This window comes from Pezoporus wallicus, unplaced genomic scaffold (genome assembly GCF_028554395.1).
Source record: "Pezoporus wallicus isolate ANWC-B61680 ecotype Strahan unplaced genomic scaffold, APGP_CSIRO_Pwel_v1 contig_14689, whole genome shotgun sequence".
NCBI lineage: Eukaryota > Metazoa > Chordata > Aves > Psittaciformes > Psittacidae > Pezoporus > Pezoporus wallicus.
The window spans coordinates 973,035-988,463 of record NW_026637698.1 but is presented as its reverse complement, the minus strand read 5'-3'; the positions used below and the strand labels follow the sequence as shown (position 1 = coordinate 988,463).

The window sequence follows — 15,429 nt, the reverse complement described above, 5'->3', positions numbered from 1 at the left end:
GCATCTGCTAAAGGTGAGCACACCAAGCTCTTTCCCATGAGTTACTGAAGTAGTCTGAATGGTGAAAAGGACAATGCTGTACATCATCTATTTACCTTCTGGTGCCACATGTGGTGGGTGAATGGGAATCTTTAGCTTAGAAATGATTCATAGCCTCTGTGACACATTTAGGATGCTGCTTTCCAATCAAGGTATCAAGCAGAGGAAGCAGGTTAGACCTTGATGGATCAGAGTGCTGGGTTTCTTGGAAAGCACATAGTTTGCTTTCCCCCCATAAACTGGGAATGCACTGTGCCCATCCACATAGAAATTCAGCGCCTCTGCATCCAACTTCACCAAACCCCTGGCTGCTGAATGCCTCTAGAACTTTAAAAACTGAAGCCAAGTATTTGCTCAGAAACCAGCTCAGCAGTAAGGCCAAGATAAACCTCAGTTATCGTGGCAATGAGAGTCAGATGAGGAAAGCTCTTATGCTGAGGTATTCAGAACTTACAGATGCAACTTGGGGAGCTAAGGGAGACACATGAACTCGATGCTGTGCACAGTAACAATGCTTCTGATAAAGTCTCTGTGCATGTGGATTCCTTGGTGTACAAGCTCTGGCCAGAATCCTCAGCGACGTGCTGCTGATAAAAAGCAGAATTTCAGGATTACACCTAGTTCATGAATACCGTGGTTGTTAAGTTTCAAGCACAGCTCTTTTCCATAGATAGTTTAAGGATTACTAGGACCAGAGTGCACATCTGTTGACACTTCACCCCTTTCCTCTGCCCTGGGTTAAGGATCTCATGGCTTTCCCAAGAGATACTTGAGCTTAAAGGACTCTCAGATGCAGCCACCAGTGGCCTCAAATCTAGAGCACTTATCAGAATTTAAGCGTCTCTCAGATGCTTCAGACATCTCCCAGGAGGACGCTGCTGCCCTGTGCCAAGGGCAGGTAGTTAGTCAGAACCCTAAATTCATTTCATCCTTGTCTTTTCCAAGAGCTGACAATACCCTCCATGAGGGCCTGAAGGCACTGCTTTTACACAAGGGCAGAGAACTGCTGCTGTGACTTCAGAGTTCTGATGGCTTTTAGAGGTCTCAGGTTCTCAAGTGCGGGTATTTGGTTTGGACTCCAGGCGAGAACTGTCATCCTGACTATATTTGGACAGAAAAACATTCCTGGCTTGGGTTTCTGCACAGTGTCTAAAAGCAGTGGAACACATTACACTTTGAGGGAATCCATATGGTGTAATGGGGAACAGGAAAGGAAGGCAGGGTGCAGAACTGACTTTGCTTTGTCTTCATGCTGTTAGCAGCAGAGACCAGGACCTGGATATCATCTGTAGGGAGCTGGGATTTTCTAAGTAGTCAGGGAGGCATATCCTGAAATCTCTCTCCATGCAATAAATGTCACATGAAAAAACAGACTTTAACCAGCTGTCAGAAGGGAATGAATGCTACATAATGCTGCATAAAACCTACAATGGTCAACTAGAGACTATGGGGAACATAAAGCATTGGATCATTTGCACAACACAATAAGTTTTCCTTGTTAAATCACCTCAGTCTTGTTTTGCTCCTTTCAATCTTAGTTGCTGAAATGTTTAAAGGGGGGCTGCTGTATAAGACACAACATATGGCTCCATTCCCAAGGGTAAGCTTTAGCTCAAAAATAAGTACTTTCCCCCTTCCATGGTTTATTCTTAGCATTTCTCTTCTTCCCTATATTCAGCATTACTAACAGTAAATGTTATTTTCAGCACTGTTTCTAAATATCTCTGCTGTGTTCGAGTTAGAGAGCAGAGTTAGCCCTGGTGCAGCAGGTCAGGAAGCACACAGGCACTGCATTGCTCAAGTTCCCCAAACACCACAAGAACAATCTATTACAACATATATACTCATGCTAAGAGGTGCTACACAGAGAACAACCATTAGTGCTACAACTGCAGCTGTCTGACTGTCTAAAATCAATACCTCGCCTCTCATGATACCTCTTTATCCATGGACTGAGTGTGTATTGTTCAGCATTGGAACAAATTGCTCCCATTAGCTTCCCCTGTTGTGAAGTGGGCATTCTCTGTGGAGGTGGGAAGACAGGGAAAGAAGAAAGACCTAATATCTCATGGCTCAAGGCACGAACATCAGCATTTCATCTCTAGGGCACCAGTCCAAATACAGGCCACAGGCAGGGGAGGGAGAGTGCAAGCAGCTGAATGTGATTTACCACATATTGGCTCCTTGGTGGCCCATGTGAAAAGAATTAGCAAATCCTCATATAGCTCTTTATTTTAAAAGCACTTACATATTTATCCTCCATCTCACAACTTGGGGGAAAAAAAAAAGCCCACAAGAACCCAACATTCCTGCATGGTTCCTGTGGGAACAGCGGTTAAAGCTTGTATTTTCTACAGTGGGTCATGGACTAAAAAGGATTGTATCTGCTGTAGCAGGGAGCAGCACTCCCCAGGGAGCCACAAGAAGAGTGCTCTTCAGCCCCCAAGCATTCTCCCACTTTCTATCATGCAGCCCCTCGTGATCAGCATCTGCTGGTGTTCCTAGAAAAATCTATGGTCTGCTGAATAGCAAAGGAGCTGCAAACAAGGGCTAGCTCCAGCTGGCAAAGAAAACGGAATATTTTGCTTAACTGTCAGTTTGGAGCTGCAGCTCACACAAATGCCTGTACTAGCCTGACCCTGTGTTACCAAAGAGACATGGGCTTGACCCCACTCTGAAGCTCAGTCATGGCCACGTAGCGAGTAGAGTTTCAGGAATTAAATGAGGGAGAATTTTTTCTCAGCTCTCCTCAGGAGGAAGAATTGCTTCCCTGGGTGGGAATATCTTTGTTGTTGCTTTTTGGTGGGCTCCCTTAATGATTTGTAATTCATTTGTGGATGCACCAATCCTCCCGAAACCCTGGGAGCAGCAGGGACTAGTGGGAACATAATCAAAGGAGAGATGGGTTCTTTTCCTGACTGCCTTTCAACAAGCCATCTCTCTCCCTCTACTCCCTCAGTCTCATGCTGACTGTAAAACAGAGTTTTGGCCACACTTCCAAAGGAAGTGCTTTAGAAACCCTGGTTCTGAGCATGAGATGAGCTGCTGTCTCATAGCTAAGGTTTTAACCAGAAAGACTAAGCAAGAGCTTCCCCTTCCAAAACCACTGCTGTACACTGCTGCAAGGAACAGAGCTGCATTTCAGGAGATGGGAGAAGTCCCAGTGATAACAAGGAACTCGCCAGCTCATTTGCAGAAGACCTGTCAATCTCATTTGTGAGAGAACAACTGTTAAAAAACATCAGGCAGAAAGCTACTGGCTATCCACAGACCAGATTACCCAGGAACCAAACAAATTAGCAAGTAGGCAAAGCTAATCACTGCACCCACTGTGGCACTTCACTGGCCACAGGTCACCCCCTGATCCTGGCTCTCCACATAAACAGGCTTATCAGGAAAGATAAAACAGCAGATCCTTCTTTATTTCCCCAGAGCCTCAGACTCCCATGGAGGTGAGCCTGTCATGGGCTTGTCAAAAACATACCTGGCACATATGGGCATCTGCTTGCCTTCTGTTATCTCTTGGTCCTGTGGCTCCACTGACCATCTTGCTTCGCTGTTGTGGTGCAGCAATTCCCTTCTTCTTACTAGGAAAATGAATGGGTTAAAATAGTGCTTAACAGCTCAATGCTTGCTCCTCAAAAGCAATCAGAGCAGGCACAGGGAAATGAAAGAACATATTCCCAACCCACATTCTGTTTACAAACCATTTCTGTAGGGCTTCAGCACGTATGTTACACTGTGCAAAACCCCATCGCGACTTTGGCCATACAGTGAATTTCAGAGATGAAAATAAGACCAGGAGATACTGAAATGGAACTTGCCTTACAACATTAAACTGGGGCGACCCCTTGGTTCCCTACAAGAATCTCTTCATTAGCCAGAGGGGGAAAAAAAAGCCTCCATTTTCTGCAACAGCTGCACAGCTTGGAAGTCGAAAGTTGGTCTTCGTACAACTTCTTTCCTTTAGGGAGAACAATCACTTGGAAGCTTCCCTTCATTTAGTAGCCAAAGAAATCATTAAAACCAAATGAAGCAGATGCTCCCTGTTGGTTTTTCCTGAATAAACTGACACCTTAGGCAGATCTAAAGGGATGAGAAGAACAAAACTGGTACTGAACAGTTTGTCACCCCTGTCCCTTCTTCCCCAAGTGCCAGCACACATACACATTTAACACACATGATGAAGCACTGATCAGTTTTACCTTTAGTAAACTGCTTCTGGATTTGATGTAGAGCCTTGGGAGAGAACTGCATTTCAAAAAGAATGCTTAGCATTAACACATTAGATGGGGTGATCTATAATTTGGAAAACTACTGACTAGCAACAAATAGTGGTTAAAGCAGCTCTTACAGTATTTGTCTATTGCTGCCCTACAACAAACATTCTGGGTAAATGTCTGCTTTATTCCAGAGGAATTTACACCACCAAGAACTTCTAGGATATAAGTATTTGCCCCTCTGATAATGGATTAGATGCCTCAGCCTTGCACCTTTTGAAAACAGCCTTTGCACAGTAGAGTTAAACACTTGGTTGGGTTGTATTTAACACCCATGTAACCTAAAGCTGATTTCAGAATTAGCTTTGGTAACAATCAGACATGCAGATAAAGACTTAAATCTGATCTATTTTCACAGCTCAAAAAATCCACTGAAATTAAACAGCCTCAGGTGAGATGTTGACAAAGATTATCTATAGGATTCAAGGGCTGTGACACAAAACTACACCAAGGGACCATGAAGTTGCAAAAAAATACTCCTGTAACTCCCATATATTCCACAAAGTTAAACATTTCTTTAAAAGATTTGCCACCTCTTTGCTAATGAACAAAGACAGGAGAGAAATCCAATGGTTTGTTTTAAACATTGCTTGCAATATGTAACAAACAGTATGCTTAACTGTGTCATTAAAGATGTTCACCACACACAAACACCTATGTATGTACACACACAGCACACTAGCCCTACGGGTTGCCTCTTCCACCAACACATTACAGGATGGATTCAGTGGATAATATTCTTTCAGCCACACAGTTGGAAAACACAATAGAGCTGGATCCATATCTCAGCTGCTGTTTGTACATTCATTTTAATGCTCAGGAAAATATAGATTTTATTTTATTAAGTTTTGCTGCAAAACCAAGAAACAAAAATGAAATCCCTTTTTCTCATGTCTTAATTATTACTATTTATTTTCTTTACACTTTGATTGGAGTATTTAACACCTGCCTTTGGCATTATGGATAGAAAGCTCAGGAGTCTCTGAACACATGGTTGTGCCAAAAGAAAAACTAAAAATGGAAGAAGAGTGTCACTTAGAGGTTAGAAATATTTGTTGTAACAACATATTTTCTCCAATCAGTGTTCACTACTTTATCTCTAAGGCACACACTCTGTCTTTAGGACCTCATTACATCCAAGATCTTGCAGAGCCCATACACAGTAGTGCAGAGAGCATGCTGTCCTAGGACGTTACCCCCCTACCACTGACAGGCATCTGGCAGAACTGATGCCATGACTATCTCTGGTATCTCCTCACGTGAAATGCAAGGGTATGCTTTGCCATTGCCTGCCAAGGTATAAGGTACATCCCTCTACAGCATCTCCCTTTGGAGCAGTGCAAGGCTGACACTGCAGGGCACTCAACACGATGCAGTCACTGGAGCTGGATGCCACTGAAAAGATCTGCATATGGAAGTCTAGTTGCATCCAGTCTGGAAGTCTCTTACATCTTCAGTAAGCAGGCCAGTGTCCTTTACTTCAGGTCTCTGTGATGGATCAGCAGCACGGGGTGAGGGGGCTGCCTGCCCTCAAGCACCGCTCCTTGACTTTTTGACATTACATGTAAAGGGGATTCCTTCTACCTCCACCCAAGTACCATCACTTCTTGGCTTCCCTCTCTTTCAGGATGGCTTTCCAGGTAGCCAAACACATCAGCCTGACTAGCATTTCTCTTCTAAAATGCAAACAAAAAGGAAGGAAAGGAGGGAGGTGGGGATGGGAAGGGAAGCAAGCGTATCCTTAGACGAAGATCTGAATCCTTTCCCGGATAGCCTGCCTGCAGATGGGGCAGACGGTAAGGGCTGTGCTGCAGTCTGGGCAAGAGCCATGTCCACACTGGAAGACCAGTTTGATTTGGTCATCGATGCAAATGGGGCAGGTGATGCGCTCTTCCATCTGCCGGTAGCGGTTCTGCAGTTCCTCCATGAGCTTCCTCTGATCTGTGGATTCAGAGCTGGGGCTGCACTCCACCTCAGTGCTGTCTGCAGGGGTGGAGAGCAGGAAGAGAGTTAGTCCCTGTCTGCTCTGCCTCATGCAGTGTCTCTTTAGTGAGACTGCCCTTCAAAAGCAGCAACTAGTTCAGACTAAACTCTCTTCACTGAGCCTTATTCAGAGATTCCTCAAGTAATAAGCCTGAGATGATGCTTTCTACAGACTGTCGAGTGTTGCTTTTGTCCATTTAGATGCTCGGCTGGTTTGTGTGTGTGTGTGCTTTACTTTGAGTTTGTGTTCCTTGAAGAAGTTGTCTGAAGCGTCCTGCCTTCCAGAATATGCTGTGCTACCTGCAAGTCAAAACACTCAAAGCTGGTTGAAATGCTGTGCCATACTAGCCCAGGAATCCTGACAGTGCTGTGAGTACTATGTGTTCTCAACCTCCTCTTCACAGTTAGGATTCAAATTTCTGGTTGAGTCTTTCAGGACATACATGGTAAAACAAGAAGAAACTATTTTACATCACTTGCACTGACTTCTGTGTATTCTCATTTGGAATTCCCACCATTACCTTGTTGCCAGTCTGTAGCCAAGACAAATGCTTCTGCCTACTGCCAGGTAAACTTCCTAATTTTTTCCATTATGGAGTTCCAAAGAGGATTTCTGGTTTTGTCAGGTGTGTATGTCCAACGCCATCAGACAGATCCTTGCTTCCCCTATGCTTCTGTACAGGTATCAGGTCATAAGACTGCAGCCTGACTCCAACAAAGGAGTCCACAATACTAAGCCATGAGCAGCAGGACATGTAATTCATTTCCACATGCACTTAATCCAAGAGCAACCTCAGCTAGAAAGAGATCAGCTCTCATAGCTCCTACAGAAAAAAGCTTCAGTGGGCAACACACATTAATTCTAAGGCAAGTGCAAGCCTGCTTCTACCTCCTGACATTGCTCATTCTGGACACTGACTAATGTGGATAGAAAACAAGCTGTTTAAAACCAGGCTAAAGAGCTTTATGAAAACAATCTAGACTAGTGATTCCTGGCTAGCTGGTTAATGCCAGCCCTGCACAGGCACTGCAATTTCAGCCAAGGGAGAAAAGCAAGGCTTTCACAAGATGTAGTTTTTCCTTTCTCATAAATTTTCACTGTTTAATCACCAGCTGTGAAAATGGTTACACTGACACATGGAGAACCTCATATTTGCTTTCAGTACACAAAATAAGCCAGGTACAGGACAAGCTTCCTCAAATGCCCTGTCTATGCAGCTTGAGCTTGGTCCATGACATCTGAATCTACCTCTTCCTCTCTAAAGGTGGTCAATGCAACAGACACAAAAAAAAACCCCAAACTAAAACCAACCAAACTCCTTCCTTATGCTTATGTCACTGGAAACACTGATGTTGCTCAAACTAACACTATACAGCACCCTTCCCATAGCACTTGACAGTAGGAACAGCAAACATACCTTGTTTCAGTTTTTTGGTTATTGTCACTTGACATTTGATGCACTTCTTCATTCTCCTGGAGCATTCTACCATGAACAATACAAGAAGAGATTGCAATTAAGCCCACTGATGCCAGACTCAAGAGGAAGACAACAAACTCAAGAATATCACCTTTGAACAACCTGAGACCTCCCTGGATGATGAAGAGATTGTTTCTGCATAGAAGTGAGGACACTACCTTCTTTTTGAGCTATGTCCTAGTCTCTTGGTTTAGTCTTTCCTACACTAGTAGCAAATACAACACCTTTACGTCCTCAATGCTCTGTGCTACTGCAACTGTTGCACTGTGGATCAAAACAGCCCTTTGCTCTGAGGGAAGAAGATGCAGCTCTGGCACAGAATCCTTACCAAATTCTCTGTGAGTGCCTTGCAAGATAAACTTGCTGACATGTTTGAGCAGGCTACCATTAAAACAACTGAAATGCAAACCAGTAACAAAAGCCAAAGAAGACTGAAATCCTTCTCAGGAGGCTTTGGATGGATAAAGCACTGCCAGCTAGAGCTGAAACATCTGGCTTGCCATCTGAATTATCCAGGGCATCTGTAAGCACAAGTAAAGCTGCCTGAGGTAGTCAGAGCACCCTGCTTTTCATAGATAGCTTTGGACATCTTAGATAAGATGGTGGCACCGAAATCACGCTGAGGTTGTTTCAGGACACAAACAGCACAGTAGGCTCGTGACTTACCTTCACACACAATACTGTGCTGGCATGGGAAGAAGTGGATGAGCAAGGCCAGCTCTGAGCAGACCAGGCACTCTGTGGGGACCGCCACACTCGAGACACTAAGGTTGGTCATTGTGTTGGGGGTGGTGTGCACACGGCGAAGGCTGCAGGTGATGGCTGAGCTCTCTGAAGAAACCTGCTGTTCCCTGCAATCATGAACACAGAATAAGACTTGAGCCACGTATTCCAGGTCCTCCTTCAGCAATCACATAACACTGTACTGATCCCTGGAAAGCACTGCATGGAGAGCAGGAGATGCTCGGGTGGCAAAGACTTGTGAACCTTCACTGCTCTGGTGGGAACAACTCAGCCTCTAGCAGCTGGGATTCTGACTGGATCTATCTAAAAAGAAAGGAAAGAGCAGGGATGACTGATACTTACACAAGTTGAAACTGCTCTTTTGGAGGGGTGGTTTCGGGTCGTTTGATACAAAGTCAGTAAGTTTTGGGGGGAGGGAAATCTACTGTCCAGCTTCCTACCAAAGTGGCAGTAGGTCCCTCCAGCAGTAATGTAACTGTGGGTCTGTGCCCTCAGATCAAACAGAACTCTGCTTTCATGTTTGCAAAGTCAAAATCCAAACAAATGTTTCTCACAACCAGAGATAAAGCCAGCTCTGACTTGTTGCTCTCCCTTGGGCATTTTCTCAGCAATCTCTTTATCAGTTGAAAAACAAGCATTTATCCAGCTCTGAAATGAACTCTGTGGATTTTGGTGCCACTCTTTTGTCACACTTCCTCTCTGTTTAGACTTTACTGCAGAATCCAGTGAAAGTAAAACAGAACCCAGAATTACTCTGCAAGAAAGAAGCTGCTCTTGGCTTCAGTGGCCCGTCTTCTCAGGGCTCTCTGTAAGTTTAGAGGCCAAGTCTGCACCGAGCAGTATTAATCTGCTTTTCCCAACTCTTTCAAATGGCATTATGCAGCCTTAAATAACCCCTGGTCAGTAACCAGCTCCAGATGACACAGGAGGTGCCCAGACTGACATCCAAAGTGATTCCAAGGTGCTTCATCCCTCCTGGAACAACAGCTGCATGAGTGACACCCCCGTGCTGTGGGAGTACTCTGTATTTGCAAGGAACTATCTGTAGCCAGTTTCCAGAGGACACGGTTTACCTGAATTTCTGTGAGAAGTCTTTGACAATCTGGACAATCCTTCCATCTGTGATGAGGTCTAATGGAGCCTTTCCCCTGTGGTTTGCATAATTGATATCTGCTCCTTCTTGTGCTAAGTAACACGCAATTGCAGTTCCAACATTCAGTTCCACATTTCCAAGGAAGCCAGAAGCCTGCAGCTAAAAGATGTGGAGAAACATTTTCTGTTAATAGAAGTTTCTGTTATGGGCTTTGATCTGTATCAGATTCTAAACAACGTCTTAATCCTGGTACTTACAATTTGAAAAGGCATGTTAGCATTCTTCTTTAACACACAAAAAGATCCTTCAGCATGTAAATAGCAGATTAAAATCTTGCATTCAGGACCAAAAGTGCCTAAGACTGGTCCTAACTTGCGCCAATCATTACTAATCACAGTCATAGGTATTCACTTCTTCAGGTAGTGAAAAGGAAGGACACTGAAGATACCACAGGACTTCACAATAGAGGAACAGCTGGTGTATGAAGCCCTAAGGGACAGCTAGTTTAAAAGCTAAGTTTGTGTATATTATCCAAACTACTTTGAAGTTAACAAACATCTTCCATTGACTTAAAAGCCCAAGGCACATAGATCAGGGCAAGCAAAATCAGACTGGAATGAGCAGAATGGATGAGCTTTTCAAGCACCAACATGTAAAAATAGGACCGGGTAGTTTGGCACAGAGCATGCCGCCCTTCAGAATGGATCAGAATTTATTCTGATCAGTTCAAAATGCAATAAAATCTATGCCAGGTTTTCCAGTGTGCTAAATCATCCCTACATGGAATCATTCTCACTCCATCCATAAAGTATAACCAGTGTTTGCATTCCTGGTTTGCACTGGTGTGTGCACATGTTGGTATTTACATGGATGGCAGAGTCCACTTTGAACGTCTAATTTCTTTGCCAAAAAGCCAAAGTAACCTTCCAGTCCTTGGCATATCAGGCACTGATTTCTAGATCTAAGGCATTTCCTGAAAGGCCGTATGTATCCATGAATACAGAGCAACATAGTGAAATCCCCTTCAGGCTTTATAGCAATGTTCAGCCTGATGCGTCTCACCTCTCACATTCTGCTCTACATCTGTAGATAACTGGGGTGCTCGTGGTTAACTCTCCTCATATTTTCCGTACCATCAGACAGAAATGAATTGCTGTGGTTCTGGGGCATGAATTAAACCCAAGACTCTTGGCTCTGCAACTGGATTCATGACCTTTCCCATGTCAAGAAAGAAGCACACAATGCTAATAAAAAATATCAGGGGAGACAGTATGAATTGCTGTCTGACTATGTGAAGTTTCATGCTATAAATTCAAGCATACCCTCAGAGGCCTCAGAAGCATCTGTTCTTGCTTTCCAACAAGCAAAAAGGTTTGTTTCCATGCTCCCCATCTGGATTGGCTTTACACTATTTTCCTGCCTTCCTTTGCCCCCTTAGATCCCGCTATCTGCTGTCATTCTAACATCAAGTGTTTTCCTGCCCTTGGCGTTGGAATTTCTCCTACTCCCAGCTCACCTTGGAAAGGAGGGTTAGCCCCATCTCCCCTTCCTGCTTCTCCATCATGATGGACATAAGCTGCTGCCGTTCCAAGGCGATGTGCATGGCTGTGTCTCCGTCCTCATCTTCTGCATTGACATCACTGCCTTCACTGACCAGGAGCTGCACCATCCCTACGTGCCCCTGGATGACAGCCAAGTGCAGCGGGGTCTGGTTACGGTTGTTCTTGAGGTTGACATCACAGCGACCCTTGAAGAGAAGAATTACATCAGTGAGCTGTTACTGCTGATTTTGGCTGAAGAGCAGCCCTGTTACAGTGGTTTGGGTCCCCCTGTGGTGGTGATTGAGGTTTTTACCTCTTTAATGAGAATTTCTGCCACTTCTTTGTGATTATTGAGAGCAGCAAGGTGCAGGGCAGTGAAACCATCTTCCTTCTTGGAGTCAACCAGCTGCCGAGCTCTTGCTAGGATCTTCTTTATGGCTCTAGAGTGTTGGAGTTTAACAGAGACAGAGGAGTTATTTTATCAGGCCTGCCTCTTCTCAGTAGTTATGAATGGTCATGTTTTAACAGGCAGCACGATGAGCTGGCACACGACAGAGCACTCTATCTCTCAGATTGAATTGCAAGAATAAAACAAAAGCCCTCAGTTATAATTTAATAACGTAGGGTAAACTCAAACTACTATGAAAATAACAAGCACATTTGTCCTTGGAAGAATTCCCAATGCTCTCAGACACAGGCTTTTCAAGTACTGTTTACTACAGACCTTACGCTGTCCTCTCATGTGTGAACACAGACATCTAAGAAGACAGAAGCAGACAGATTTCTTAGCCAAGCTAAGGAGGTATGAGAAAGGTGGGATGGGGAAAACAGGCAGCAGCTTCCTGTAAATGCATGAAGGAGGGCAATGGCTATACCTAACCATACCTAAACCAAGGAAAGTATAACCAGCCATAGCCTTTCTAGCTCTCTAGAACTGTATCTGCTCCCCTCTTGCTGTTGAGACAGCAAGCAGGAGTTAACATCTGTAAAAGCAGTAAAAATGAAGTCACTTACAGCTTGTTGCCCTTCAGAGCAGAATAGTGGAGCAGGTTGAAGCCTTGACAGTTCTGGACAGTGAAGTCTATGTTGGGTACTTCAGTGAGAATCTCAATAACAACTCTGTAATCTGCAGTGATAGCATAATGCAGGGGGGTGTCTCCCTGGGAATCCTATACAAGGATATCAATGCAGAATATCAATGCAGAATATGTTACCTACCTCAGAATATCAAATCAAACAGTTCGCCCTGAGAGACAGTTCAAGACAAGAAAATCTATAGTGTCCCCAGGTCACATCAACTCTAGATCAAACATCCAGATGCCACTGGCATCCATGGCAGTTGCAGAGTCTTTTGAAACCATTTCCCCCAGGGCTTGAAACCAGCTGCTGAGTTGCTAACATTCCTAACTAGCTTAGGGACTGACCCAGCACAGTCCAATCCCACCATCCTACAAGAACACCCTACAAAATGGGCTGGCTCCAATTCCCCATCACTGCCCTTTAACTTCCTAAATGCCAGGCTTAAAAATCTCACCACTCCTCATTGCTGGGAATAAGAGTGTTTCAGCAACACACATAGGTCAGCTCTCACTAGAAGCCTGAGTCCAGTACAACAGTGCTACTGAATTGAACTGAGCAGGCTGATGAGGATGAAGGAGCAGACCCAAACCTGGATTTTCAGAGTACCGAAGTTGGAGGAATGTTTCTTCTGTGCAATGCACAGTAGTGCATTTTAAGTGAATGACTTTCAAATTATATAAAGCAGCAAACAGTGTAAGACATAAAAAAAGCACCCTGCAGCCTCAAAAAAAACCCCAAACCACCCCAAACACACACACAACCCAAATCCCACAAAACCCCAAACTTACTGGGAGGTTGACATCACAGTTGAGCTCACAGAGGGTCCGTACCACCTCTATGAATCCCTGACTGACAGCAACATACAACGCTGTGCACTTTGAGTTGTTCAGCAGGTCTGGACTGGCTCCTTTACCAATAAGCACACGGGCGACCTCAGCTTGGTTTCTGATTTAAAAGCAAGGAATAAAGCAGATTCGATTCAAGCCTATGCAGACATTAAGTTCTTCCTTCTTGCAAGTCAAGAGAACTACTTGCGTTTTGTATCCTCTTGACCTCATCTCACTTCCTCTTAGCAATAAAAAAACCCCAAACCAAATACCAAAAACCTTCGTAATCTATACTCAAGAACCTGCTCTCTCTTCACTCTAAATCAACAAGAACCTCCTGCTCTTAATGACGAATTCTTCTCTGTGACACAATTCATCTTGCTCTGGAAGACATACACACTTTCTGTAACTGCAGTCCCAACCAACCAAACCACCCTCCCAAACCCCTGGAGAAATCTGATCATCAAAACCTTATCATTTATTCTAATTCCACCACCCCACCCCCCCCCCCCAAATTCCTAACATGGAAACCAACCCAGCTGTGGAGGTTAAATTAGTGCACTAAGAAACATACCTGTGGCCCTGAAGCTCCAAGGCCAATTTTTAACATAAAGGAAAATCAGAGAAAAGCCTCCATCAGCCACACATCCTTCAAAACAGACTGCCCATTTATATCTAGAAAAGCCCTTTTGCAGCCCTTCAGGTCTTGTATTAGACAGCAAGAGGAAAAATACCCTACCCAAAAGCTGCATAGTGCAATGCCGTATCCCCCTCTTCATCCCTTAGGTTGACACTGGCATGTGCTTGCAGCAAAATCTTCACAACATCCAGATGCCCCTGATAAGAGGCAATCTGCAGGGCAGTTCTACCTTGGTTCTTTGCATCCACCTACAGGAAGGGCAGAGATACAGCAAACAGCTTGGGTTAGGAAAGACCTGGCCTTGTGTTCAGGCCTTAGCTCTGTTCTAGAGCAGGCCTAACAGGATGGAAGTCACTACCTGTGGAACACCTGAAGGCTCAGAAGTGCTTAACAGTATCTGTGCCCTGTTGGCTCCACTTTATGTCCATCAATGACAAGGCTGACCTTGTCCCAGAATACTTCTAAAGGAGGACAACACACGTAGCCAAGAAGGGAGAAGCAAGCAAACAGAGCTGGAAGCCAGGGCTCTAATTGCAGCTCTGATGCCAATCCCTGTATGCCTGCAAGCAGAATACTCTTGACATCTCTGCCAACAATTCCTTTCACAATAGGAAAATGTGTGAGGAGATCAAATTAGCTTTGCATATGGCTTTGAAGATGCCAAGTCCCCATCGTTTATGTTACTCCAGGTACTTTACAGAGCGCAATGGCTGGAGGATACATCACAGCATTGAAGTGCTACAATGAGTTTTTGAGAATTAAAAGGACTGAAGAACAAAGAAAGGCTGCATAAAAGGCAAGGAGGGGGGGGAAGAAGCTACTGAAATCAGTGGGAGGTTAAGGAGAAGAGATGAAGGAGGTAGCAAACCCTCAGCAAACTGGCAATGAAAACAATGTTTTTTCCCCTGCAGCTGGTTCTGTGCAGCAGCCAGAAGAACAGAGAAAGCAACACTTTCCTTGCTTCACCCCAAATGATGGGGGGAGTCATTTAGGCAAGGAGGCATTAGAGGACACTGTGTCATTCTGCCATTTATGCAGACAATGCTGATAAGCTGGAAAGACCTTGGCAAGCAGTTCCAGCTAAGTGAGCCTTGAATCCAGGCTTCTGATGCTGTACATAACACTCTAATAAGACATAATTTATCAACAGAAGTACTAGAACAGAAATAGAATAGAAATCTAATAAAAATAACTAACAACATAATTGGTTTCTGACTCCTTGCACTCTTATCTGGGATACATCTGACAAGTGCAGGTATTTGTCTATTCCTCCTGTCTCCAGAGACCCCATTAACTATGTAAATGAAGGACTATAATACACACCAGACAATGAAGGACTAAATCAGCTTCACAAGGGTCCCTTCAGAGTTGATTCTAGTTTTCCTGGTTCACACATCCAGCTGCTCTTGCCAGCCATGCACACATAACCTCAACAAAACTTATGTTTTGGAACCAATGCTGAAATACTTTGTTCTCTGCTTCTCCTTTTTAACCTGTTCATAAACCTGCACTGAAGGAGCCTGAACCTTCAAAGAGGCAGCTTGAAAGAGCAGTGATCTCAGTAGATGCGATCCTAACAGTCTGGCACTCTGCAAGCACATAAATTGTTCAGCACAAGTCAAGCCCAGTTCCCTGCTCCAGTCAGACATGAGATAAGATACTGCACAGACATGCACAGCATCAGGATCTGGGCAGCTTTCCTTTTTCCCGATTCCAACATACCA

The 15,429-nt window shown here is 44.3% G+C and overlaps 1 protein-coding gene across 2 annotated transcripts in view; it reads right to left on the bottom strand.

The window, feature by feature from the left end:
• Positions 1–5,104: 5,104 nt before the first annotated feature.
• Positions 5,105–15,429, bottom strand: part of MIB2 (MIB E3 ubiquitin protein ligase 2) — a 36,712-nt gene continuing 26,387 nt past the window's right edge. For both annotated transcript variants that reach the window (XM_057407288.1, XM_057407290.1), the window contains 9 exons: positions 13,805–13,953; positions 13,027–13,183; positions 12,173–12,327; positions 11,472–11,598; positions 11,134–11,364; positions 9,598–9,776; positions 8,447–8,631; positions 7,721–7,786; positions 5,105–6,302 (listed from right to left, as the gene is read on the bottom strand). In XM_057407288.1, coding sequence (XP_057263271.1) covers positions 6,061–6,302; positions 7,721–7,786; positions 8,447–8,631; positions 9,598–9,776; positions 11,134–11,364; positions 11,472–11,598; positions 12,173–12,327; positions 13,027–13,183; positions 13,805–13,953 — 1,491 coding nt within the window. In that variant the 3' untranslated portion in view covers positions 5,105–6,060. The remainder of the gene's footprint in view (positions 6,303–7,720; positions 7,787–8,446; positions 8,632–9,597; positions 9,777–11,133; positions 11,365–11,471; positions 11,599–12,172; positions 12,328–13,026; positions 13,184–13,804; positions 13,954–15,429) is intronic.